A 27,944-nucleotide genomic window follows, 5' to 3' on the forward strand; every position below is an offset into this window, starting at 1 on the left:
AACCACACTGAATACGTACCATTTTTTCGCATTTTATCTTGAAATGTCCTTCCGTAACCAATGATGTTACTTTTTCATCAACACCAAAAATTGGCTTGGCACACAAAAAAATGAAAGCAAGGAATACCGTGGACATCCTTCCATCCGTCGCAAAATAAAAAAATATTCTGCTCGCCAGAAAATATTTTTCTTTGCGTTCGGCGGTCTTGAAATCGAGACTACTCGCGAAAAACAAACTTGAACCGCGCTATCCAAGAGACCAGTCTGGCAAAAATCATTAGATCTTGAGTATTTCTCAACGAAGGAATGGCAAATTTCCTTTTCGCAATTAGTTTCAGCTCGGAGAGTGTGAATGTGTTTTTCTTCTCGCGTTCAACCTCCGCTGTTTTATTATCAAAATGTCGGAATTCACAAACAAGGCAAACTGAGAAACGGGCGCAAAATAACAGGTTCTTTTCAAAGACATGTGACGTCACAGCAAAAGGGTTCACATTTGATGTATAGTGACTCAGTCTCATCCGGCCTCTAAAGACGCTCATTACAAAAGGCAGGAGTGAAACTTAATTGAAAATCTCTTCGATTTAATTAAGAAAAGAGAGACTGTAAGAAATGGCCAGGAAATCTAAAGGCGTCTTATTTATTTGGTTCCCTTGGCAAATCAGTTGGCAACATAGAAAAAAACATGCGTTAAAAAAACACATCTTGATCAAAAAAATCCGTAATGCCCTTGAAACCGGCGCAAATGCCGTTCGCGTCGGCAACAAATATTATTTTAGTTGATAAAGTCAAGCTGCAACATATTGTTACATTTGGACAGCTAGAGTTTAAATAGCTATCAGGAAAAAATGACGTTAATTACGTTGTTTATTTGTACTTTTCATCGATTATTCTTTTGAGGGGAAAGTGCAGATGGACTTGCAGGTAATTTGTCATGTTGATTTCCACTACAAATAAGACAATTCGACCTTGACCGAATTTTGATGAGGACTTGTGACGATCATTCGGACCAAACGCTTTAAGATTGCTAATGGAGAATTTATTTCGGTCTAAAAGATTTATTAAAATGAAATTTAAAAAAAAAATCAGCTAGCTACTCACTACCTGTGAACAGGTTGATTCTAAATTGAATTGAGGATGACTAAAAGATAAAGTTTAAAGCAGGAGTTTAAAGAGTTATTGTAAGCTAGCTGGGAGAAGGAGAACATTGAAGGTATGATAAAGAACTAAGTATTTATTGCAACTAAGGGGCAAGGGGTCTGTTGGGATTTCATGCATTTGGCACAAGCAGGTGGGTAAATGCTTAAATAATATACTTTAATCTTTTTGTTTTCATTTCTCAGTGTTTCTTTTATTGAATAGGATATCAGCTTTATTTACAGAATGTTTGCAAATTCGAGTTTTTTTTTTTTTTTTTTTTTTTAAAATGAAACTTTTTAAAGACAAAATCCAAGCCAGGAACTGTGACAAATCTTCATACTGCCATAAGACCCATTAAACTGTAAATTTGATCGTAATGCCGCTAATGGATAATCGGTGAACGTGACCGATGTTAAATTCTTTGATAATTTATCTCGCGCCGGAATCTTAGATGAAACCTGCACGCTTTTTAGTAGCGGTTCATTTTGCAGGTAAATACCTAGGATTACATTTGTTTCATGAACAGCTAGAATTCAGCAATATGTTCAACCCGCTGTGAGGCTGAAATAAAACTTTCCGTGATATACGGCAAATGTCTCCCAGAGGGACATATCAGTCACAATTGTAAAACATGTTTTTAACGGAAATTAACTTGAGCGTGCCCGTGGGGCTTTTTGGAAACTTATTTCATAAGTTGTACATTTCAAAAGCTAATTATCAGGGATTGTCGAAGATTTTCTTAAACTTAAAACTCACTATATTTTATTTTTCTTTGGAATTGTTAAGTTTAGATTTCTTTAGGGGAAAATTCTGAAAATCATCTTTTTTGATTAATTTCGGTGTTTCCGTGGCTGTATATCATCAAGAGAGGCGAAAGCAGAATAATGGAAATATCAGAATTTAACCGTACTCGATAACTATTTCTTCCTCTTATTCTTGCCTTCCATGCATTCCTCGTTCCACTTGCGTGTAGGGACTTCATGTAGTTGCCAAAATTTGTTGATTGGACCAGGGCGAAAACAAAAACAACATCCAATCATAACAGAGGTCAAAACCTTACTGCAATAAATATGAAAATTATTTTCTGCTCTTAAATAAAAAGAAGATTAAATGCAATAACATAAGCCGACAAGTTATTGAAAAATCATTTAATACGTTCTTAATTGCAAATTTTCGTTCAGAAAACGAATGTCAATGCCAGATCGTTCTCTGTAAGCAAAATGCAGACTTCGAGTAGAATCAAGGCTTCAAAAATTGATAAAAATTTATTAAGAGTTTCCTTTTGACTTTATTCATCCAGGAGCGACTAAACTGTGATTCGGCCTTGAAAAAAACTTTTATATCTAACCATCTTCTGGTTAGTTTGACTAGCCTCGCCCTGAATTTTGGTTCGAAATAAGACTTCGATTTTCCAGATCATTACATTTCTGGCCGAATTTCATTCCAGTAGATTTTTCGAATCAAGTCGCACAGGTGCACCATGAAAATGAATCACAGAACTGGTTAGCTCAGGACACACACAAAAAGCGAAACCGTGACAAAAGCGTGTCTAAAAGTAAAATACGTGACAAGTCTTGAAAACTAACAGGGACGAAAACGTGGAACCCTGCGCAAAAGCCATGAAAAAATAAAAACCTTGTTCGAAGTTCAATGTATTCAAACGCATCTATTCTGGTCGTTATTTGAATTTAGCCGGCCAACAGAGCTCTAAAATATAGTGCAGTGCCATATTTTAATACGAGTAAAACCTGAGCAGTAATTCTACATGCTCTGCGGACCTGTCAGTTTGAAGAGCGGTTACTCATCTAAAGGAGTGGCTACATAGCTGAAGAGTTTGTTCTCGCACGTTTCGTAAAAGTTGATTCATGTAAAAACTGTCAACGTGGTTTTTCCAAGATGTTTCTCTATATTTTAAGCTGGTTCTCGATGATCTTCCACGTCCTCTTCTTGACTCTAGCTTTAGGTATTTGCAGAGCGATTCTTGCATTCCAGAGCTGTATAGCTTGGGAGCTTGTGTTCTTTGCAACTGTTTGTAACCATGCCTTTGGGTGTTTAGACTGTTTACAAATTGTTCTTTTTGTTTTGCAATTGTAGCTGCAGCTCTTTTCTACCTGGCTGAGCTTGTAGAGGAATACACAGTGCTAACAGCTAAAGTAATACAGGGTATGCTAGCGGTGAGTAGTTTAGCCTTTGCGCTTGTTTATTATATGCGTTGTTACCGTGGGCAGATTTGTAGATGGCTTGTTGTAAGCTTGCTGCAGTTTATTGCAGAACTCGAGCTGACATGTATGGTGCACGATTGCAGAATACCCTATCGATCTTCATTTACATATAGATTTACAATAGATTGCTTCTTTAAACGACATAAACAACCGTAGCTGCGGTTCTTTTCCAGCATATTCAGTCTGAGGTGTACATCATTGCAATGTTGGTCAGAGGTTTCAAGGGAAGGGATTAGTGTTCTGCAGTTTAGTTCAAGAAGTGAGCTTTATATGAGCTTTATATAAAGCTTATGTGATGGATTTGTGAGCGCGAAATACCCCACCAAAACTACATATACCGGTATTTAATCAATTCTACAGTTTTCACAGTATTAAATGCTGAATACTATAATTGAATATATTTTAATTGGTGATAGACGTGAATGTGGTAGGGCTGTGTTTGCACTGAAAACCTCTTATGAAATATTTATGCATTTGAACTAAACATGTCATCCTCCAAAAATAAACAGAATGGTGGAATAGTTCTTTTACAACTGAAATTGTGATTAAATTCACTGTAATATATTTATGTACAGTAATAGTAGTTGCATAGGTGGATTGGGCAGTTCCAGAAAATATCCATACACCACGACGGACGGCTTTTTGGAATTCCGAGGGCAAGGGGGGGTTCTTTGAACCGGAATTCCGAGGGCATGGGGGGATACTTACGATTGGAATTCCGAAGGCATGGGGGAGTTCCAGATCTTGGATTTCCAGAGGAGACAGACAAAAGTGTGTTCCTTGAAATGCTAATTTTGTGGATTACTCATTTGTAAATAAAGCACGAACTGACGACCGCGTCGCAGAAGCAGGATACAAGAAGATACAGGCGTGTGTTTGCGTTCATTTACAAAAGAAAACTTATAAAATGTGGGTTGTACATCAAGCTCCAGAGGCCTTAACGTTGATGAATGTCTTCATTCACTCTTTTTTCTTGTCAAAACGAATCCACAACATATTCAGCACATTCAGTGGAGCGCGAAACTATTTTGCCACGCTTCGAGACGCCATTTTGAAGCACGTGGGATTGGGAGCGACTGCTGACCTCGAAGGCTCAAATTCAAGATGGTGGATATGTCAGTGCACTCGATCGTATTATCTTCCGAAAATACACCTGTACATAACACGATATTGTCATTTTAATGTTCTGTACCAGTTTGGGGCAATGTAAAGTTAATGTAGGTTGTATCTGTTGAACAAGAGTAAGGAGAAAACTCTTATTTTTTTTACATTTTCACTCTGTAACAGATCGAGTCATTTGAAATAATTTGATGTAAAATACGCCAAATTGGGCATATTTGCGAACCCTGCCGGGAATTGTAAAGGAGTTAAAGAAAAAAAGAAAAATCCGAACGGGAGGGGGGGTTAAGGATTTTGGAATTCCGAGGGCATGGGGGGGGGGGGGGGGTAATGCATTTTGGAATTTCCGAAGGCAAGGGGGGGTTAAAATATTGAAGCCGTCCGTCATGGTGTATGGATATTTTCTGGAATTGCCCATTGTATCAGGATGAACATTCACAACATGTAATTGTCATGTATTTTCATGCCTGTAGTTTATTTTTTAGGATAATAGAAAAATATTACTTCATGTTTATATAAATGGGTGCAAGCACTTACATGAGTTTTATTTCGAGGAGTATAGATTGTGCAACAATGCTAGCTAGATGTAAATTCTATCAAGTAAAGGGTTATAGTAAGGGCCTGTTTACATGGAGGTGGGGACCACAGGTAGGTGAGGTAACCTGCCCAGCCGTGGTCGAAAATTAGCTCACATTTACATGCAATCTTATCACCCCGGGGTGACCTTTTCACAAGGTTAGCACGTAAACAGACAAAATGGCTTCGTATATTTTTTTCTCTTGATCCTTTCAGTGGTTTCATAGACTTCGGAGTCAAATTTGTTTCAGAGAAAATCGAAGGCCATACAATGACATAACTTTGTAAAGAGCAAGCCAGGTCGGCCTCGAAATAAATTCCATTGAAGTCGCATATCGCATTTCATTTTGTAATCTTTTATATTTACGTTGGATTTATCTCATCTTGTGCTTTCGACTGATAAGCTGATTAGGCAAAGTAGCCCATCAGTAGTCGAAGCAGTTGTCGAAGTCATTGTTGTTTATAATTGAAGCGTGAGACTCGCTCGGGCCTACGCTTGATGCTTCACTTCACTTTTAATTCTTCAAGCATCTTCTGCAGGGTCGTTCCACATCGGGCAGATGAAGCTATAGGAAAAGCTCGCCGAGTTTGTAGCCGTAGCTGAAGCCGTAGGCAGCCATATCTTGTGTAGTTTGCATTTGCCGCACTTTCAGATCTAGACCGCCTAGGCGGGTTACCCCACCTATCATGTAAACGCGATCGAGACAAAATGAGAGTTTATGGACAGGCGGGTTACACCACCTAGGCGGGTTACCTCACCTACCCGGGGTCCCCCACCTCCATGTAAACAGGCCCTAAAAGCCTGAAGAGTAAACATGTGCCCAAGCTACAGGGTAACAAACTGAGCTGCCTGTTTCCCCAGTTTTGTTAGTTTGATCATGTGTGAGCTTTGAAGTTAATTAACAATTATTGCCTTTTTTTCTGCAGTGTGCAAAGAAATTGGAATTTCCCAAGGCTGTGCTCTAAGAAATACAAGGAGCCCAAAGGTTCCAAGTTGTGAGATACAGGGTGCCCAGCTTAAAGCTTATATGAAAGAAATAAGATTGTGGATACCCTTAGAGCACAGCCCTGATTTCCAGCTTGCCTTGCCTCTCATAAGCACAGTGCTTATGATGCTTCACTTTACCTTGGGCAAGTGAAGGATTTTGTTTACTAGCCTGACTGCAAAATCCACTAGCCCCAGGCTTACTTCTTTGCACACCATGCGGCCATCAATCATAATAATATTATGATGACAATTCATGAACCTTGAAAGAAAAACTTGAACAAATCGTAACCCACGCTTGCAACCTGTTGAAGTGAATTTCTGTTTCCTGAGAGGTGTGCTAATGTGATAAGGGGCAGCAGAATTGCAACCTGGATGAGCAGAGTTCACACACAACTATGAGGACTGAAACATTGCAAGTTGTAGTGAGGTTGTCACACGCGCAGTTTTTGTTCACAACTTGCAACGCAACCATTAGAAGTTATAATCTTGAAATATTCTGCGAGTAAAAGACAAAGTCTGATTGGCTGGTTCCAACAAAATTGCATTGTAAGTTGCATTTGATATGTTACATGCAGCAACTTGCCTCACGGCACTGGAAAAACTAGAGGGAAGTTTGCAAAAATGGGGTGTTACACATGCAATTTTTCCTGCAACTTGCAGTGCAACAAATGCTGCTTTGCAAGTTGCAGAAAAATTGCAATGTGCAACAAGGCCTTAAGTGAAAGGAAGATGCAATAATTTTGCAAAATTTTAAGATAACTCCTCCTTTTTCTCCACAGGTAACAACAGTAGTTTATATTGGGCTTCTTGTGTTGGAAAAGTTTCCTGTTACAGTTATTATTGCAGGACTCATCAGCAATGGACTTTATTTTCTGCTACTTAAGGATTTTCCTTTTATTCAGCTAACATCTCCCGTGTTTTTAGGAGCAGTAGGTAAGTAAATGCAACCTGTTGTGCTTGCATCAGGACAACAAAACTTATTTCCTGATCAGGATGCAAAGGAATTTAATTTTTCAGCTTTTATCTTGTCCTTTGACCCAGCTGTCGTCAAGATGTACTAGCCAAAAAGTCATTTAACTAGCCACCCACTCCCCCCCCCCCCCTCCAAAAAAAAAAATTTCACTGGCCGATTGGGAAACTGAAGGATTAAGTCTACTAGCCAAACTGCAAAATCCACCAGCCTCAGGCTCGTGGATACTAACTTCTTTGCACGCTACCTGATGAAGGACTTTTGTTGTAAATTTTAATTTCAAATGCAGATGAAAGTTTTGCATGGAATTCCTGAGAGTAAGCCAAAAAGAATTACATACCGATAGCATTTATGAAATAAAAATGTAATCCCATTTCATTCACTATATTCATCTCCTCCTTGAAGCTTCCCTGTTGCTTTATTTGTGATACCATGTGAAATACCCCAGAAAGGGGGGGGGGGGGGGGGAGTCACGGCGAGAGTTGTTGTGGTACCTTGTATGGGCCATTTATTAATTAATCTGAAAAAATGGTGGGAACAGGAACGCATTTGTTCTACAAATAACTTTTATTTCTGAATTATTTACTTGAAAATAGCCATCCAGTCAACAAATTGCTTGTGCCATTTAATTTTTTATTTTAGAATAATTATTAGTACAGTTGTACAACTGTACCTTTAGGTGAAAATAAGTTTGGGTCCGTCCACAAGATGGGATTCTGGTACATTTTAGGGATGTTTTCAAAAATTTCTGACAAGCACCCCCTGTCAATTTTATTGGGGAGTCCCTGCTCCCTGGGCTAAATACCCTGCATATGGCTGTGCTTAGGCCAGTGCAGCCCACAGCATCAGAATTTATTTCAATTTCTTGAGAATGAAACAACTTGGGGTATTGCTACTTCCCCTGGATGGGACACAAGTATACTAATCTGATGCAAGTTAACCTCTAGCGTTTTGTCCAGTTCCTAACATTCTGCCAGTACCCATTTGTATTTCTTGGTAAAAAGAGGCCTTGTGGAAGTCAACTGCCTTACAACACGTTGACCCAGCCAGTACTTGAAGCCAGATTGCTTAGTCCAGAGTTTTAAACACTTATGTTTATTTTTTCTTCTTGCAAATATTGAAAATGCAAATTGTGCTTATTATAAGAGGGGTACTAAGTTACATGTATTTAAATGAGGGCACTAATTCCAAAAGTATATCTCGAATCAGGACGGGCTGGGGTTAGGAGTAGGGTGGGGTGTGATTTGATAATGAGCACTTTTTGAAAGAATGGTGCCAAATCAGATCATTATGAAAATTATTGTTGGTTTTACTCAGTACAATATATTTCTGTTCTTGTGTTTAAAATTATTTCTCTTTTTATAGCAATGGTGTTTGTCAATCATTACTTGGCCTTTGACTACTTCTCGTCTGTCTGGTATCCATTTTCTGAGGTATTGTAGTTTGTATTGTTTTTATTATTACCAGTAATGGAAAATAAAAATAAAATGCTTTTTTTGCAGCGAAAACCCTGGTAAATATACAACAAAGTGCTTAAGGTGCTGGCAACACATGTTCATGATTTCTTATACCACGGTCCTGCTCCAATACATTTTACTTTTCGCAATTTTGGCCAGGCTGAAGAATATTGTTTTTTCTGCTGGGCACTTTGTTATACAATGTAAAAGGTATCATTGTATTAAGCCAGGATTAAGCCAGCCATTAAGACATATCAAAGGATATTTTATTTTATTAGTATAGATTGTATTAGAGTCAAACCTCTCTGTACAGACACCTCTCTAAATTGGCCACCTCTTTATTAAGGACAATCTCAGATGTCCCGACAAAATTCTCATAATTATACACTCAATCAACTCTCTCTTAATTAAGGGACACCTCCATAAGACAGACACCTCTATGAGATGGCCATCTGGTGTTGGTCCCATACTTGCTGATTTTAAGTTGTTTTACTTAATCGTAAATTCTCTATAAGATGGACACCTCTCTAAGACGGACAGCTGGAGTCGGTCCATAAGCTGTCCATTAGATAGACTTGACTGTATTTTTCTTTAGGAAAAACCTCTTTATTATAGACACTAAAACTCAGCCCCAGGGAACACATTCATATAAACTTAACCTCTTTATTACAGACACTCTGGTGATCAGGCAATGATATTTTGTGTTTGTAATGCTTTTTCCAGTTTGTGGTTACAAAAACAGCAAATGTAATCTTTATTTAGTCGTTTTCGGATTTGTGCTTTGTGTTAATTCTTTACCTGCAGCATTGCTTTGCAGAACATTTCGAGTTACTAATAAAATACTTTTAATTAAAGGGACATGGTCAGCTTTCTTACCGCGCTGACCTGGACACTAGTTTTCATGTTTTGAAAAAAGTCCACGGTGGACTTTTTTAAAAACGAACCTTTAGAAATCTGCTTCAATCTTCTCAGTGTTTCACTAAATGGGAAAATTTAGGAAAAAGAAAAACACTGAGAAGATTGAAGCAGATTTCTGAAGGTTCTCTACGCGTGTTTTTGATTTCAGGTTGAGGTGGACTTTTTTCAAAACGTGAAAACTAGTGTCCAGGTCAGCGCCATCTGAACGCTGACCATGTCCCTTTAAGCTGTCAATAAAGTCAAAAGTGAAGTCATAGTGGTGACCTCTATAATACGGACACCTCTCTAATATGGACACTTTGCTGACTGTCCCTTTTGTGTCCATATCAGAGAGGTTCAACTGTACTGAATAAGTTATGATGGGGTGTACCCAATTAGCATATATATAATATAATGTTTTTAATTGTGTTGAATGTGTAAATCCAACATTAATACTTTTTTTACAACACTTAATTTATGTCTTGCCTGAGGTGCCTGAGACCTCTTATGTTATACTGCAGTAACCAGTCCCTTTAGAAATGATGCTGTAATGTACACTTTGGTCATTGACCTGCCTTTGTTGAGGAAGCCAGTACTTGTTCTGAAGCTTAATTTCATTTTGTATTTGATTCTTAATTATTATACCTAAATAAAGTTCTGACCAGTGTAAGTTATACATTAAATTTTTGTTCCCTGAGCTATTATTGCTGTGGGGGACAGGCTGTTTCTAGAAACATGTACCCGACTACTTGTGTGATTCACATTTTACTTTTTTCAGATCCTAGCTTACTTCACAATCTGCTTATGGATTCTACCATTTGCTTTCTTCGTGTCATTGTCTGCAAGTGAAAATGTGTTGCCAACAGCATCCACAGTTCCTGAGGATACATCAGGTACCATTTAGTATGTTCCATACATTTCTTAGACTATGCAGTGGGATCCCACCCGGGACTTGAAAAAATCTTGACTCCCAATTTTGCTTGCCTTCGGGGAAATTGCCTGCTTGACAGCTTGTCTTTATTTACTTTGTAAAGATTTAGTTGGCAGATATTCACTTTCTTAAGGTTAAGTTGGCAGATATTTACTTTTTTAAGATTAAGTTGGCAGATATTTACTTTTTTAAGATTTAGTTGGCAGATATTTACTTTTTTAAGATTTAGTAGGCAGATATTTACTTTTTTAAGATTTAGTTGGCAGATGATTTGCCTGAGCTTGCCTATCAGGCTCTATTATGGCAAAAGAAAAGCCTCCATTGGGACTGCTGTAGATGTTTGTACTAAAAAATATTGTTTTATATAATTTCATGAAGTGTACTAAAGGTGTCCCAAGCCATATGATAAAATAAGAAAAACTTAAGGAAGCAAAATTATAATAATATATTTAATCATCGGCAACTTCCAATAATTAATAAAATATCCCAACTTTTTTCAAAACAAATTGTAACATTTTTTAATCCAAGCAAAGCATATTGTTCTTCAGTATGCATGTAATTTTAAACTGAATCAGGTCTGGTCTCTATTTTATGGACTTTGCAATCATCTAGGCTTCCTTATATGACCATGAAGTGGTTCTTTATTATTCTTATTCTCATTGATATTCTGGCTCTCAATTCTCCAAGTTTTTTTAGCCCCTAAGGCTATGAGTACTGATAACCGAAGTTTGGCCATATAGTGTATAATGTGATTACCTTATTACATGAAATTTTTGGCGACACTTTAATTTAGCAAATTTCACAAATTTTCAAAAAATTGCTAAAATAAAATGTTGCATAATACGGATTTTCATGAAATTTTGGAAAATTAAGTGACATGTTCCAAAATTTACGAAAAATCGCTAAATTTAAGTGTCGCTAAATAATTTTCAAAATCGCTTAATTAATGTGTTGTCAAAATTTCATGTACTAAGGTACAGGTTTTTGGAACTAAACAATTTCTTGTTGCAGCTGTAGCAAAATACTGTAAAAAATTAATTATTTAGATAAGTTGTAGTGTAAATTTAGTTTTACTTGTTATTTGATATTTTTTTCAGAACCAAGCTATGCCTATGCTGGCCAAAGGTCAAGCCGCAGACATGGAATCTTAGCGATCTTTAATTTCTTGTCCCGGAAAACAGAGGGATATTTACCAACAAGAACAAAAACATATTGAGGACACTGTGGAAAATGTGTAGCATACATGTATCTGAACACTTAGTTGAGACATTATTAAATTTTTGCTAAAATTAATAAGCTAATGTTGGTCCGTTGCCCAGAGAACTTCCTACATGAGGTGCAGATATGGAAAGACATGATTTACATGTGGATAGCATGGTGTCTGAAAAAGTTGTCACAGAGCAAAGGAGTTTAGCATATGTAAACAGATGTCTTTCGATTTTCTGAATACCTGAGTGGAGGAAAAATTGATACTTGTGTCATGCAGTACAGAGATGACTCAGATGCATGCAGTATTTCATTGGTTGTTATTCTTATCAGCCAATCAGAGACAAGCTATACATGATCTCTATTTATCCAGTGTAGCAGTCATTCCTTGCAAACTAGTAGAAGCAAAGCTGTGCAAACCAGTTGCAAAGCTGTAAGAAGAATGAGACTAGAGGGACAAGGATCACTAGCTAGGTCAAGCTAAGCAGCATTATCTGTACTGCATTTCATCAGCTTGTGTTTCCATGCTCAGATGCCCCTCTCAGCTGTTCGGAAAGTGGCACCTAAAAAGAGGTCTCTTTTTTAGCGGCTGAGACAATAATTTAATTTTCAATGTTTATATAGCTAACATTCCTTTAGGTGTAAACCCTATCTTTATCTTAAAATAATTCAACTTCCAGAGAAATCAATCAATCTTTTTGGAATCCTAGGGTAACTTGTTATCATGTGCCCATGATGTAATCTTTTTAAATCCGGCAGTGGTACTAATGAACATTGGGTAGTAAAATCTTACGGTGGTTATCAATTTTGTGTTTTATATGCTACGCAGGTTGATTTATTCTCTACAAATTATATTTAACCTCTTAGTAGAAAATAAGTTGCAAAAAATATTTTTAGCCTTTTCAAAGTGATGTTTTGGTGAAAAATAGTACCAAGACATCTATCTAAAGTGTATATTTGAAGAACATACAAAGTTCATACAAAAAGAAATAATATAAATTATGTCTTATGGAATACTTAGTTGTCCTAGTACACATTTTGATTTGTGTACATACATTTGGGTTTTCTTACTTTAAACTTATCTTGTCAAGCTTTCGTACCATTAATTATTTCTAACAGAAACAAATGAGTCGTGAAGTATGGTCAATTTATAACGTTGTGAGTTCAGTATCTTGTTGGTTTGTGTGGGTTACAGTGTGTTTATCATATGATACAATTTTATGTTTGTTAGAGAAATAGAAAGCAGCTGTCGTCATGTTCACATAACCTCTGGGTTTGGATTCTCATATGACAGCTTATGGAGTTTGCTACACCACTGCTTGCATATAGGCCAGGCTTGTTGTTGTGGTCTGAGATATGGTTTCATGTAGTTATCTAAGTATTAGTTGGGATGCTTTTCTAGTTTTTGTAGAAAATAAAATCTGACCAAAGAAATAAAGTATTGATTTTAATAACTGTCTGACCTGTCTGATGATAAAAAAATCATGTAGTGGGGGTAGGGATCCCGTTTCACATTAACGTGGTATTTTTGTTCCACGTAGTACACAAACAACAACATTAACGGTAAACAAAGGAATAAATGCCGAGAGCGTTGCCCAGCCAGGGAGGAATAGAGTTCTCGATGGTGGAGCAAGTGGTCTCAGCTTTATGTAATGGGGTGATGGGTGGTGACCGCCAGTTAAACGAACGGAGAAAAACCTATCAACTAATTGGAACTCAAAGGAAAAGGAAGCGTGCACTTCTCGGCGGAAGAAAATCAGCGAAATAGCGTTTAAATCAGCTAGAACACAAGCAGATAAGGGACGGAGCATTATTTTCCTGAAGAGAGGGGGGTTTGAAAAAATTTTCCTCTGCAGACTTTTTTTATTTTATTTATGCACTTCCGTAAACATTTTTTTCTAAAAAAACAAACTATCATGTTTGCAAGCAATTTATTTTGTCTTTTTAGGCCCAGCGGACATTTTTTCAATATTTTTCATACCCCCTTCATGAAAAATAATGGTCCATCCCTAATGTCGAGTAATGAAATAAATATGAGAACGCTTCACATGCTTCATTTTGTATGATCATGATTTTTTTTCGTATAGTTCCTCGGTCTGTTACAAATCTGAATGCTACGGTAGACAACTGAATGGACCATGAAGGGAATAAACATTCGCTTAGCCTGCCTGTGGTCAGGCATAAATTATAGGAACTTGGAAAAATAATGACTGGTGCTGTTGTTGCTGCTCAGTTGTTTTCTTTTTCAGTTCAACGGGCCCGTCGCCTATCTTGTTTTGCTTCAAGCCACATCTGGGGGTCAGGAAGGTTAAACTGTTTGTGAAAAAGGCGAAAATAAGGACAACACTGATACTTCTTTGCTCTCAAAAGTTTATTTCAAATCTAAATATTAAGTGCCAGAAAAGCAAACCTCTTCCTCTTTGTCGCCGTCGCTGATCCTGATAGACACCAAGAATACAACTTGCTCCATTTTTGTGGTCCTTGCGTGATAGAAGTTACGAAAACCATAATTTTTACACCTTACCCAGAGTCATTGTCTTTATTTATTATTTTAATGTGTTAATTTTCATTTTTCTGGTGAATCACGCGGGGTGGCTAGTCCCCCAGTCCACCCTACCTAGATCCGCCTCTGCCGGCTCGACTCTGTGTGACCGACATGTTTGTCAACCTGAGTAGCCTTGACATATTTCATTTCCTCTTTACTTTGAAATTGAAGACCTTTGACTTCTTATCTCAAAGATGTAATACGCCCAAAATAGCATGTACTGACAGAGAAGTAAAGACATTTACTAAATGTTGATGGTTCCGACATTTCCTTCACACCCAAATATATTTTAAAAAGCTGGTTACTTTGTCCTGATAGCAAGCAGGGAATTTTTACAGATGTCACGGTACTGAAGTTTCCCGTTAATGGCACAAAAAATATAGTTCATTCGTGAAAAATAATTCTGATTATAAATGCCTTCAGCTGGTCTAATGTGTTTACGATTGTCGCTATTTTGAGAGAACTCATCACAAGAAAGGTGTGGTGAAAGGAGCGGAAGTTACGATTATTGAGGATAACTAACTTCCGGTGTAGCGCAACATGGGGTCACCCATCAATCAACAAGACGCCCGTGCCTTCACCCACATAATTATTTGAAAGTATTTTAAAAACTTAAAATATTGTCCATCCTCAAACAGCCAGCTACTGTCGCATGAATTTCGAACAAATATAATCCTTGCGACACAAGAAATAATCCCTCGCCTTGTTGACGTTTCATGCCACACAATGCAGCTTGCATCAGAAAATAAGCCAAGCGCCATATTTACGTGTTATGCTATGCCGCCTGTCAGCTAGACGCCCGCTGATTGGCTGAAACGCAGGTGACCAGAGAACTCGTTTACGTCGGAGGATTTCGGAAGTTGTGTTTTCGTGCTTGATAAAGTGATTGCGCTCCACTCCTCGTTAGAATGGAGAACAACAACAAGAACAAACCAGATCCGTTTGCTGATTATCTGTGGATGGAGAATATGGACGACTTTGACCGCCAAGTGGAGGAGCAACTCCTCGAAGAAGAGTTCATTCGCGCATGTATTGAACAACTGCTCGAAGAAGAAGATGAACGCGAAACGTTGACAGCGGCAGAAATAATAGCCCAACAGCAACTCCAGAACCTACAGGACAAAGATTTAGTGCAGCAAGGGACGCCCCAAGGCTCCTTTAGAAATGGTTTTCAAGGAAATAGCGCGTACTCGAACGGGTACACGAACGGCTACGGCAATCACGACTACAACGTTGTGGTGAGTTCTCGAATAGCTTCGTATTTGAACGATTCATTGTTATGTCATTGTCATCGAGCATGCATGCCTGAGGTTTATTATGTATGTTATCGGCAGGTAGAAACACAAAAATTTAACCTTTTTAGCAGAATTCACGTTATATTAGATTTAAATAAGCGAAGGTCAGGTCAAAACCGATGTTGACGATATGCGAAAACTCGGCATAGGGGCAAAGTCTTTGTTGAATTGTGTACTACGCGTTTCTTTTCATTATTTTTGTCTTATTATGCAGCATAGATGAAAGCATAAATGTTTTATAGTAAGTATTTATAAATATTTTTAATTTTCGGCCAAGTTCCGCTATAGTACTAAGGATTTGAAATAAGTGTTGTGGCCTCCGCGAATTCTTGGCCTGTTATTGCGCATTTTGTTCAATGTACCCGTTGTCGTCATTTTGTCAGAGATCATAACGACATTTTGGTATTTTTTAGTGCGTTTTTAATCTTCATTTGGCACAACTAGTTTACAATGATGACTTGCTGCGAAAAGAAATCTTTGTACTTATTCTCAGTTAACTTTCGGTGCCAAGAACTGCGTTTTCTTTTGCGAGGGGAGTTTTAAATTTTGAGAATGATTTGCACTGTCTTGTTCCTGCTTTAAATTCAAAGGCTCAGTGTGAAAAGGCTAAATTTAATTATCAAATCTGGAGCTGCTAAAAATTGGTAATTTATTTCAATTCTCAGTGGTATGTCCCTATACCTTGTTGGTTTTTTGTTTTTAACCGCTGCAGGTCAACCAAAGTTTATGATAAGGTGCACTAAGATCTGAATTATTCAAGGTCCTTCCTTTGTGCATGTATTTAACTACCTTGGATTTCGATAATTGAAAACTTTGCTTTCCTTAATCCATTCTTAAATTTTTTTTGTTTGTTTACCACAAATCAAAGTCACCTTTTCTTTAGTAGTAGTTCTTTTGAAGGACTTTCCCCAGCTATAGACTATTAATAAACTTTAAAGCATGATCATATTGTCAAATATTATTATTGCACTTATAGTAAAGACCATTTTTCCAATGTTGTATAATTGATGCACAAGAGGGAACAAGTCCCAGGGACTTAAAATAAGGGCAAAGTGTGCATGCGAACTGTCACTTTTATTGCTACAGTTGATATAAATTGATATAACGCGACCAAGGGGCTGGCAAAGCACGTTCCTCGATAACGAGGTTTCGTTATATCAGGGTTCTTGTCCATATATTTAATTATCACTGGGGCAATGAATATCATTCATTATACCAAGACTTTGTTATACAGAGGTTCCACTGTACAAACACATCTCATTACACAGACGATGTAGCTTGCCCAGAAATTAATAGGTTTGAATTCATTAATTTAAAGGGGCAAGACTCCAGAGAGCAAATATCAAAGAAAAATGTGATTGTGCCCTTGCGTGAACTTTCCATTCATCATAAATCAATTATAGGGCAAGTCACAATGTCCCAGCAGCAAGCCCCCTTCCATAAATACAAAAGGAGTTTTTCTTTTTTACTTGTCATCCTGAGCTTGGACACTGGCTACTCTTCGGTCATCTTGAGACCCCATTTGCATGTAAGAATTGTAGACTCAAAATGTACAGTACATAAGAAACAATGACTTAGGGTACTTTCCATTTGTCAGAACTGGCTTGTGAGACCTATATTGGATAACAGATTTCTGTTTTTGGCCAGATTTGTCTAGTCAAATCAGTCAATACATAAATATTATTCATTTCTATGGTGGATTTGTGGGAAAATCTTGTGCAAAAGGCCCGTTTCATATCCAAACCACCGAACCAGACTGGCCAGTTCTGACCGATGGAAAGCACCCTAAGTTTTTCTTAATCCTTTGCCCTTCCATTAATTCCAAAGCTGAAACATACTTATGAAAATTTGGCTGGAAACTCACAAAATTAAACAGGAACCACACACATATTTGGATGTGTACACAAACTACTCTCAGCTTATTAATGGTTAGTGGTAATAGTATAACATGATTTATGACATGACTAAGCTAGACAGAGGGCCAATAACTAAAATCAAGCCACCAGATTGCTACATTTCTGGTCCAATATTTTCTAAGTTTAATATTTTCTAAGTATTAGACCTGATATTGTCCCAAATGATCCCGTGCGAACCTGCACAATTTTTTTTTGGCGTACAGAAGTTAAAAGATAAACTTGACCTGCATGAAAAACCCAGTTATAGGGCGTAGCGTGTTGGCTATAGCGAACTGGTTAGTAAACCAACATTAGGGATTTCTTTTCTAAGCAAAACCCTAAGTGAGACCTTGGTCAGAATCCTTTTTTTATCCTTTTTGCTTTCTACTTTTGTCTATAAAAATTTTTTGTTTTTGTTTTGTAGTAAATCTCTTTTTGACCACACTTGCTCCAGGCTGTACTGGTAAATGTAAAATATATCAGCCCTCAGTCATTTCTGTACGGTCCTCACACTGTTTTTAGTTTTCAAGATCTTGTCTTCATATTTGTCAGGCAGGACTGATGTGCGTGATGTTGCTAAGTGTCAAGTGGTAGTCTTAAAACTCCCAAATCTGCTAAGTGTCAGTCAAGTTTAATTCAGTAACTAGAAACTTTCTCACAATTGCATTTTATTGTACATTTTACTCATGAAATTGCCCATCATCTATTTTTGAGGCTATGTACTAAAATGTCTGTTACATTTCTTGCGATGTGTTGCAAGTACATGTACAAGCTCTACGTTAGATTCAGTTCAATATCAGAATCTTGGTATGTATGTGCTATGTGTTGCAAGTTGCTATGTGAACCTGAAGTGTTTCAGGTGTCACAGCACTTCAAATCCATAAAGCCAAGTATTGTCCTCATGTAATTTTGACGTTTTGCTAGCAGCTCATGTAGCATGCATCAATGACATACTCAAAGTATAGAAGCTCTGGGATCTTAGAATTTCCTGTATCGTGTAAGATTTATTCATGTAGTTATTGTACTATTTGCTTTTATTTATTTTTTATTTTTTTTCCTTTTTATTTATTTTCACAAGACAGTCCCTCGATTGCAACATGAAAGAAAAATACAAGATTGTAAGAATAAAAAATTATGGCTTGCTCTTGTCTTAAGTAGCTTTAAGTTATAATTATTGTCTGCACTTGAAGCAAAATTGCAACATCATGCATGAGAAGTGGAAATAACCTGAATATTTTGTTTTAGCATAGCAGTTTTCCGATATAAATCTCTGAATGTATTACTTTTAAATTCCTAGTATTAGATGTTATCTTGAGCTTTCCAAATATAGTTTTATCTGGTCATTTTGTACTGTACAAACTTAGGGCACTAGATGAAGGAAGCGTAACTAATCTCAAGTAATGTACTGTACTTCTTTAGAGTGTTTTGCAGTTAATTGTAAATTGTCTAACTAAATTGAAGTTTGTTGGTACTCTTTTATTGGCTAGTAATCAAAATATAGCTTAAAATATAAAGCCAAATGAGGTGTCACTATCTCAGCCTGCAAAGATACTTAGAAGGATAAGTAGATTGGTTGAGTGACAAAACCAGGCTGTGTTGTTGTGCTGCAATTCGTTTGTTTTTATTTTTCGTTGTCCGAATGTTTGGATTTGAGAAATTCTCTTTTAACCTTTGACCAGCAAATGGATTTTAAGTCAGTTGCAATAAAATGTCAATCATGTAATGTAAAGTTCTAAAGTTCTACTTACTAGTTATACACACGATTTTCTCAATCAATTCGGATGATCAATCAATGTTTAAACTTCCCAGTAAATAACATTTAACCAATGTACACATCTGAAATGATCATTAGTGGTTTGTGTGGCTAGTTATGAATACAATGGCAGTTAATAACACAGTTCAGTGCACCCTTATCTTCATGTTGCTAGGCTAGCTGGACCCTTCTACCAAACATGCCTTTGTTAGTGGATTATTGACGTGGTGTGTAGGTCGAGTTTGTTTTGTGATTTTGTGGGATTAGTTTAGTTTGTCAGTGTTCTATTTCTGTATTCCCACAATTTAAAATTTGTATTTATTGGCATAATTTTGCCCTAGAATGTAAACTAGGTGCATTATAAGTTTAGCCTACATTGCCGAAATTTTTGGTAGTTGATTAAGATGTAGATGTGCTTGAAACAACAAGAGTACTGTTAAAATGATCTCATGTTTGTCCGATCTCAAAGAATCGCTTCTTGCAAGTGTCATTTGGTGTTAGCATTCTTCGGTATCCGGTCACCTCGCCACCAGGGAATCTCGCCACCAACCAACTCGCCACCAAAACTGGTGTATTCCTCGTTCTTTAATCCATGAGCCGAGGTGACTTCGCTTGGTGGCGAGTTGGTTGGTGGCGAGATTGCTTGGTGGCGTGGTGACCGGCATTCCATTCTTCAATGTACCTTTAAACAAACTTTATCTGTTGTCCTGTAACACAAGAGGCACATTTGTGAAAATATTGCAACATTTTGCAATGTGAATCTTACTTAATCTATAAACGAATTACCGCATGCTACTTTCTTTTAAAGAAGGTAATTTAAAGTGTTTTAATTTTCTCTTCTTCAATTTATTTCAGACGAAGAGCAAGCTCAATCCGAATGCCAAAGTGTTTGTCCCACAGAACACGAGGACATCGTCATCATAGCTGAGCAAGCCAGCCTGCTACTGCTGTTGGGTTTTACGTTAGATAAAATAGACGGACGCCATGTATGATACGATGTACATAAGTTTGCAATTTGTGAAAGAGTATACTGTAAATGGAATCCAGGCGGCTTTGTCCTGTCTAAATTTCTTATGTATTTTAATGATTAAATTAAATAAAGCTCTTATTTAATGCACTAACTGCTGTGATTGATGCCTGTGCTGCAAAGTAGCTTCTGCCCCCCCCCCCCCCCCCCCCCCCCCCCTCCGTTTTGGTACAAATTAGCGAACTTCTTTTCAACAAGATGGTTTCACGTGTATATTATTGCATTTATCTTAGGTGGGAATGAAGCGATCAAAAAGAAGAAAACGTAAAACAAAATGCAAGGCTGATCGGACAGCTAAAAACGAAATTTTATTGTCAATTCTTTGGTTAGACAATACTAACCTTCAGAGGGAGGCGGAAAAAAGCTAAGTAAAAATGGAAATAGACGGTTACAATATTTGAAGTGATGCTAATATAGAGATGAAATATGATTGGTTGATAAGGATAGTAGAAACGCACAATCTTTTACAATAACTACGACGCTGTCGCGTTTGTTCATCCCTTAGGGTTCAAGAGTCTTGCCCTTTGATTGCGAATGCCGTCGCAAGTGAACTTGTCACATTTCTGGAAACAAAATGTGAGCTTTTATACAGGGTATTGTTTAGTTTCTTTTGGTGCCATCAGTCATTCTCGTCCCTGGAGTCCACGATCCTTCTGTTCTGCGCCAGGGATGGAGACCAGAAGGATCGTGGACTCCGTCTGCGGACGAGAACATTCAGTAAAAGTTAACTTACCGTAAATGATCCAATAAAGGCCCGGGGCGTCTATTGAATTTTAGGGGTCCTGAGGGGGGCGTTTAATAGATACGAGGCGTTTATTAGAGAGAGGCGTTAATTTCAATTTAACTGTAAAAACGTCAACGAAACAAAAAAAAGCGTATTTTGTTTGCGAAATATGACAGAAAACAGAGTGCAAATGCGAGACTAATCAAAGCTGCGCTAATTCAAAGGCTACAGATCTCGCTCATGGTTAAGCAAGAAAACTAACTTCATTGCGTGATTTTGCTCCATGTAGCATTTCTTTGGTTTTTGAGGTGATTCTTGGACGGGGCGTCTATTAGACACGGGGCGTTTATTGGAGAGGGGCGTCAAATACAATTTTTACACGTCAGGGGAGGCGTTTATTAGATACGAGGCGTTTATTTGAAAGTGGGCGTTTATTAGATCATTTACGGTAAAGGTACAATTTGTTTCTTTTTTCGTGCCCGTCGTGCGCAGTTCTGACAATAATTGAGGGCTTGTTCAACTTTGAAAATAAAGCCACTCGTTCGTCCCTAACAGACTTAACTGTCTCCAAACAATTGAAATGCCATATGGCCAAATTTTCAGCCAGCTGAAATGAACTGGGTTCGTTTCCCGGTATTGAGATTACTGACTTTGTGAGTTCGAGAGTAGCAACCATTGTTTACTTTCGGATTTAGTGGCGTGTTCCTGCACAGGCGGCCAGGGGTGTTTTGTGTTCTTGTTTTTTTTTTTGGTGTTTGTGTTGTCTTTTTCTTTTTTTTTTATTTTTTTTTTTTCTTTTTTTTTTTTTTTTTTTTTTTTTTTTTTTTTTTTTTTTTTTTTTTTTTTTCTTTTTCCTTTCAATTTTTTTTTTTTTTTTTTTTTTTTTTTTTTTTTTTTTTTTTTTTTTTTTTTATCTTCGGTTCCTGTTGCCGCTGACGGTAGCGGGTGGGGGAGGGGGGATGGGGGTTAAGGGGAAGGAGCCGGCTGGAACTTTTATATCTATTCCTTAAAGCATGCCTTATCCAGCGGCAGGCGCAAAAACATTTAGCGAACAATTAAACCTCAAGTTTTGTGCATGCAGACAGTTCTTTCTCAAGTTGCTGCCCCGGACTCTGGAACGCACTACTTAAAAGCATAAGATCAATCTAATCCCTTAATTTTAAAAATAAAAGACTACTTTTTAGATAGGCTTTACTTGTTAAATGTCATCTGACCCCAAACCTGAAGGATTAGCTTCTAAGCTCATGTAATTTATTTTCAGATCTTTGAAGTTTTTTTATCACTTATTTTAAGGCTAAATTAATTTTAAGCAAGTAAAATGTTTTTTATTTTATTTTTAGAATTATAACGATTCCCTTAATTTATTAATGGAAAACAAGAGGGATTTTTTAAGAGATGAAGGGTAAATTTCCCATCTTCTGGGTGGCACAAGAATCTCCCTCGGGGCTCTAACTCTGAACGGTCACGCAGTCAGGCAGCTTGTGTTTGCATTCAAGCATGACTCGAGTGACCTCAGTTTTCGATTCTACGTCAACATTATTAGCATACTGACAGCATTCAGTTTCTTCAGCCGTGTCGCTCGTGTGGTTGAAGATCTCGACAAACTCATTATCGAAAAGAGAATCTGGAGGTGTTTCTTGTTGGAAGACACAGCAGAAAACCTCAAAAAGCCTCCTAGCAACTAATACAGGTAACAGAAACTATCATAATATCCTGCTCTTTTCTATTAAATGCAAACATCATACGCTACTGATACTGTATTAATTCTGTATATTAGTTTCTTAGTGAGCTAACGTAAGTGCTTTTAATTTACGAATTCTGGTCTAATATTTCGCTTCAAATTATTAGATAGAGCAGATCCTGTTCACGCTTGCTACAAACTACAATTTCGTGTTTTTACGAATGTATTATGTAGGGCCTTCTCTTGTTTACAGTGTGGGAGTTTCGCGTGTACATGATCGATGAAACAACACCAAGCGCACGGTTATCAAAGCGCTGTTACTCAGATCACGAAAACGCGGAAATCGAACAGATGACGTGGACTTCCGTTGAAAGCTAACATCGCCCCTAGAAGAACATCCTTGATAAAATGAAATTAACTTATCTTAGCCTCATGGAAGGGAATTGAACGCCTGCATGCAAGCTAACTTTATTCATTAATTTAATCCTTCAAGGTATTTTGAAATGAAAAGTCTCGACTGCCAAATGCGTCAATGACTCCTTATTATGCGTTCTAGACAGAAAGAAAACTGTTGCAGTTATTTCATAACTGGGCATGGATCACGCTATTTGAATAAATTAAATTAAACTACGTTTTTAAAATGAACAGTTTCTTTTCCTTTCGCTACAGATGGTCACAGATGAAAAGTCGAACTTTTGTTGCTTTTTTAAAAAAAATATACGCTTTATATTGCCCTTGATTGACCGGGTTCGCGCGTGCTGTCACTGAACGAGCAATTGAACACGAAAACTCCAGATCATTTTCAGAAGCCAAGTTTTACATGTAAACATTGTAATTATGAAAATTATCTTGCTTGGCGTGTTTATCACCTGCCAAAGCCTCTTCAAAATATATTTGAATTTGAATTATCGCACAGTTTGCCTCAGGGCACGTCACGCAAAACGTTCGGACTGAGGAAAATGTTAAAACCGGTTAAACAAGTTCATCCATGACACTGCCAGATAAACGCGAGTCTGATTGCCTATTCCAAACGAAACTGTGAGATGATTTTAACTATAAAAAATAGGAAAACTGGCTTTCGAAAGTCTGATCTACTTTCCATATTGCTGAAAGTCAGCCCCCTTTTTTCGACCCTTTGTTAGTTTATTCCCCGAGTCTTCAGTTTGAGAATTCAGACTGTTTTAAAATTTCTACATTTTCTAGTCGGTAACCGCTTTTTAATTTCGGACTGACGCCCTTTAAAAGAACACAAGAAAGCAAACATTCATACAATAGCGTAGAAGCCCTCGTAAGCTTGTAATTCTACTGAATCCTCTAGTGTAGCAATTGCGCTATTTATTGGGGTGGGGACTGGGGCTGGGGGCAATGTCCTGTTGTTTGTTTATTGTTCTATCGAAGGGTAGCGAGCCATTCACGCGAGACCTTGCAAAAGCAGCTTAACGCGATCCAATTCATAATAAACCAACGACTGAACATTCGCAGTATAGTGGCTGATTAATGTCTGTTACGCTACGCAACGAGCGGGGTGGCCGGGATGCAAAGGGACGAGGCACCAGCGGAGTAGCCCCCGAAGGAAGGCGGGGACGACGAGGGAGGTGCGGACGGTGCGGAGACCGACCCACAGCGAGGCCCGCAAGCACACTGGGGGGGAGGAACAGGAAAAGGGGGCAATGGGAGGGGGGAGACGGCAACACGCAGCGAGGGAGCAAACTGCGAGACGCGCAGCGAAACGAAGCGCGCGAAAGACGTGGGCGCGAGGGCGAGGCTGCGCCAGGGAGGTGTACACGCCATTAACTTATGCCAATCAAAGCTTGACTCCAATCCCCTCTATGACGCGCGCATGCAGGGAATCATGGTAGTTGTATTCATCAAACCATGCGAGAGACTTGGGATCGATGAAAACAACTACCGAGATTCCCTGCAGGCGCGCGCCATAAAGGAAATCCGGCATTCTATCGTTAAATAAGCACAATGTGTCACGCAAGAGAATCGAGAATTTCTGATTTATATTATCCCTAAACTTCCCAGTGAGAGTTTGTATAGTGGAACCTCGATTTAACGAACCTCTATATAGCGAAGTCCTCGATATAACGAACGGTATTCTTTGCCCCAGTAATAGTAAAACATATGGAAAAGAACCTCGATATAACAAAACGATCATATTTAGCGAACATATTTTGCCAGTCCCTTGGCCCTTCGTTATATCGAGGTTCCACTGTAACAGCTTTTTTCAGACACTGGTCATAACAAGTGTACTCGACGAGGACCCATACTTGTGTAGGGGTAGGGGGGCTATGCAAGACACCACCTGTCTGACTAGCCAAATGGACAAAATTTATTGGCCTCAAAATTTGAGTTGAGACTTTCATATTAGGTGTGTATGAAGCTTGCATTGCTGGAGAAATGGCACAAGCAGGTATGGATCTGTTTCTTTAGATTCTACTCCTGATAGAGTGGGGGCTATACAAACAAGACTTTTGAGGTGGGGAGGGGGGTACATGAAGAGACCACCTGTCTTTTTGCAGAGTGGTGGGTCCTGTCTGAGTACAATAGTTTTGACCATTTTCTTAAAAAAATAATTGGAATTTCTTTTTATCTGAGTTGCCTTGCTGTGGGAAATTGCTACCAACGGCGTTTTTCAGCAACAATTTTTTCGTAGCTTTCACCAAGATTTTTTATAGGTATGTACCGTCCCAAAAGGTATGGCCTTCGGCCGTTTTAGTCTAAATCGGTCCTCTTGGTGTGAATTAATGAAGCATCGTTTTAAGACTGTCCATACTGATAGTATGAAGTTTCTTTCCTTACGTTATATATAACGAGATATTTATCTTCCGACGACAAGAAGAGAAAGAGAAGAAATCAAAAATAATTGTTTAGGGAAGTCAGGTCTAAACAGGCATTAGGTTTATGATAAAGAGTGTGAAAAATCATAAGTAAATAGTTTAAAATTTAAGAGCCGGATAGGTTTACAACGCCTCTGTCAAATAACTTTTCATGCAACATTTGAAACAAATAATACACCCATTCTAGTCGGGGAAGCCGCCATCTTGGATTTTAACGCCAATCTGAAGAATATGGTACGAGGTTGCCGGGTTTGGCGGCATATGATTGGCTGTTGTTGAATATCGGTTAGTTCAAACGAGAGCCGCCTCAAACTGGCTCGATACATCGCTTTGCACAAAATGTTTTCCAGGAATTCTCATGGGATTCAATAATGTCCTTCTAAGAAGAAATAAGAACCCGAAAAAGATCGCTGAAAATTTCTGCACTAGCCGTTTGTTTCAAAGCAGTTTTTTTATTTTGTCTTCACAGGAGCCATGTAATTAACTTTTTTTACTTCCAGATGGTATCGCCGCTCACCACAATAAAATGGTAATCAAAGAATTTAAATAATTCATCAGATTAGACAACAATAATGTTTTCAGCTATATTCATGCGTTCAAGCAGCAAATGTTTTTGTTATTCAAATTTGCACTTCGTTAAACAGTTTTCACCGCCCGGTGTTCATGTTGTAATGTTGTTTACGGGTCAACTATCAATTCCCGTCATAAAATATAAAATTGACAAAAGTTTCGTCCGTGCATATTGTCCGGACATTACAAGTCCAGTTCCTGTCTTACAGTTAATACTGAAATTCAGAAGTTTTTGGCGGCATACTAACCGTGGGTAAGTCTTATTGCATGTAATTGTCGACATGTTAGCGAGATTTTTCTCGTTTTGTTTACTAAACTACGACTTCGCTGACTTTGGGATGGGCGCTTTTATATGTGAGGGAGGTAATTTTTTTTCCAGATTTTAAAATCGGCCAAGTCAACAACAGCTGTTTGAAAGCCATTGCCAATTTAGATGACTGGTCTGGTGACTAAAATAGTACTGCACGATAAGTCTCGATGATTCTGTTATATTTTCTGAAAGCTGCGTTGGAAGTTTTAGTGGGAATAATATTATAACTTGTTTACCGATGCTTTTATTTATAGTTCAATATATTTGTTATTTTATCGTTATTGGTACCAACAACACTAACTGCTAACTGGCAACTTGTTTAACTACCTGCCATCAAAAGTTTATTATTTTTTTGCTGTCGTTCGGAGTTTTATCGACTTGAACTGACCTGGGAAAAAGGTTAAGATTGTATCTCACTGTTATAGTGTTCGAGATGTCTCACAGATTTTCTGGCACTAATGACATGACAATCAAATTGCCGCTATGCGGTTGTCGCTTTTGATTCAATGTCCTTATATGCTAATTTTTCTGCTTACATTTTGGTGAGGCTGAAAATTGCAAATTAAACCTGGCCTAAGAGGTTTTCAGTATTGGAAAGAAATCAGAATAGACTGCTTTATCCCACTGATTTCTAATAGTTCAATGAGTAACATTTTACAGCATCGATACAGCAATACCGAGTTGAGAGGACTAACTCACACGTCTTCAATTTATTTAATTAAAAAAGTGTAGTTCATTTACCGACCTATTTGCTAATGTCAAAGTGAATTTGTCTTTCTGTTGTCTTGCCTCGAAGAATTTTATAAGAAATGTTTATTTATTGCGAAATAATCAAGATTCCCTTTGAGATTATATATGGTGTCTGTTTAAATAACTTCCATAAGTTTACCTATCTGCACTTGTCATGAATTTGAGGGCTCCAAAAGCCATACTCTTATAATTTACATTAAAATTTCGCTGCAAATTATGAGACAGAGAAGATCTGGTGTTTCTTCGTGTGTTCTGCAGCTTCAACACAACGAAAAAAGTTTGAACATTTCAAAACTGGGAAATTGGTGCCAATTATGTTAAAGTCGTGTCGCTCTTTCTTAAAACTTAAGCCTTATTCACACCAAAATATATCGTATTTTATATCGTATTTCTATATACCTTTTCGTTCTCGTGAAATGTACTTAAAAATCCACTAATTTTGGGGGTAAGCTATGTCTTTCTCCCTTATACGTCCGAGGGATGTCCCTTAAATGAGTTTATCAATTCATATAATACGTCACATGCATGCACTTTGGGCTGGTGAAAACTAAACAAAAGATACTGGAGAAAACTTGTTTTTCTTACGTGGCCTCTAACCTGATGTCACATTGCTTTTTTTTTAACACATTAAATATTTTCCTGGAAGCCTATAAGTTACGGTATCGCATGTACCTTTAAAAAGTTTACTCAGCCTTTTTAGATCAGGCAAAATCAATCAAACTATTTGGGGGTGGGGCGGAGGACCGAGCGCGAGGAGGTGGGGGAGGGGGGGGGGGGGGGGCACGATCCTGCGTCAAAGTTCAGATTAGCATAGAGAGAGTTCAGCTTCGTTAATTTTGTCGACGAACCGCTTAGTGATTGAAAGAAACTTTTTACTGGAAAGAGAATATCGGTCGACTTCGAGTCAGTAGTTCGAATATTTTTTGCACCGGAGTATAATAAGGTAAATCGGGAGTTATTAACTGTTCTGATGTATTGTATTAATGTAACGGTAAGTATTTCCGGGCGGCGGCGCGGGGACGGGGGCGGCGGGGGGGGATGCGACCGG

General features: G+C 37.9%; 3 protein-coding genes across 4 annotated transcripts in view; 2 read left to right on the forward strand and 1 right to left on the reverse strand.

Moving 5' to 3' along the window:
- The window catches only part of LOC144643110 (tyrosine-protein kinase receptor torso-like), a 30,128-nt gene extending 27,338 nt beyond the window's left edge, over window positions 1-2,790 (reverse strand). For both annotated transcript variants that reach the window (XM_078502256.1, XM_078502255.1), the window contains exon 1: window positions 20-2,790. In XM_078502256.1, coding sequence (XP_078358382.1) covers window positions 20-136 — 117 coding nt within the window. In that variant the 5' untranslated portion in view covers window positions 137-2,790. The remainder of the gene's footprint in view (window positions 1-19) is intronic.
- A 107-nt stretch (window positions 2,791-2,897) lies between these two features.
- On the forward strand, window positions 2,898-12,960 carry LOC144643134 (protein TEX261-like). The gene is made up of 6 exons (XM_078502298.1): window positions 2,898-3,100; window positions 3,232-3,311; window positions 6,822-6,975; window positions 8,378-8,445; window positions 10,145-10,259; window positions 11,395-12,960. Exons 1-6 carry the CDS (start codon window positions 3,034-3,036, stop codon window positions 11,511-11,513), a joined length of 603 nt encoding a protein of 200 aa, XP_078358424.1. The 5' UTR covers window positions 2,898-3,033; the 3' UTR covers window positions 11,514-12,960.
- A 1,908-nt stretch (window positions 12,961-14,868) lies between these two features.
- On the forward strand, window positions 14,869-20,108 carry LOC144643138 (polyadenylate-binding protein-interacting protein 2-like). Its single transcript, XM_078502301.1, has 2 exons — window positions 14,869-15,286; window positions 19,847-20,108. The coding sequence occupies exons 1-2, from the start codon at window positions 14,957-14,959 to the stop codon at window positions 19,913-19,915; spliced, it is 399 nt and encodes a 132-aa protein (XP_078358427.1). The 5' UTR covers window positions 14,869-14,956; the 3' UTR covers window positions 19,916-20,108.
- The last annotated feature ends 7,836 nt before the right edge of the window (window positions 20,109-27,944 follow it).

This window comes from Oculina patagonica, chromosome 2 (genome assembly GCF_052425735.1).
Source record: "Oculina patagonica isolate OP01 chromosome 2, crgOcupat, whole genome shotgun sequence".
Taxonomy (NCBI): Eukaryota; Metazoa; Cnidaria; class Anthozoa; order Scleractinia; family Oculinidae; genus Oculina; species Oculina patagonica.

What these genes read in the sequence shown, in the direction of transcription:
- LOC144643134 (XM_078502298.1), top strand. Translation starts at nt 3,034, where the DNA reads ATGTTTCTCTATATTTTAAGCTGGTTCTCGATGATCTTCCACGTCCTC. An exon ending in CGTGTTTTTAGGAGCAGTAG is followed by an intron (nt 6,976 to 8,377) that starts GTAAGTAAATGC and finishes CTCTTTTTATAG; the next exon opens with CAATGGTGTTTGTCAATCAT. An exon ending in TCTGGTATCCATTTTCTGAG is followed by an intron (nt 8,446 to 10,144) that starts GTATTGTAGTTT and finishes TACTTTTTTCAG; the next exon opens with ATCCTAGCTTACTTCACAAT.
- LOC144643138 (XM_078502301.1), top strand. Translation starts at nt 14,957, where the DNA reads ATGGAGAACAACAACAAGAACAAACCAGATCCGTTTGCTGATTATCTG. An exon ending in ATCACGACTACAACGTTGTG is followed by an intron (nt 15,287 to 19,846) that starts GTGAGTTCTCGA and finishes AATTTATTTCAG; the next exon opens with ACGAAGAGCAAGCTCAATCC.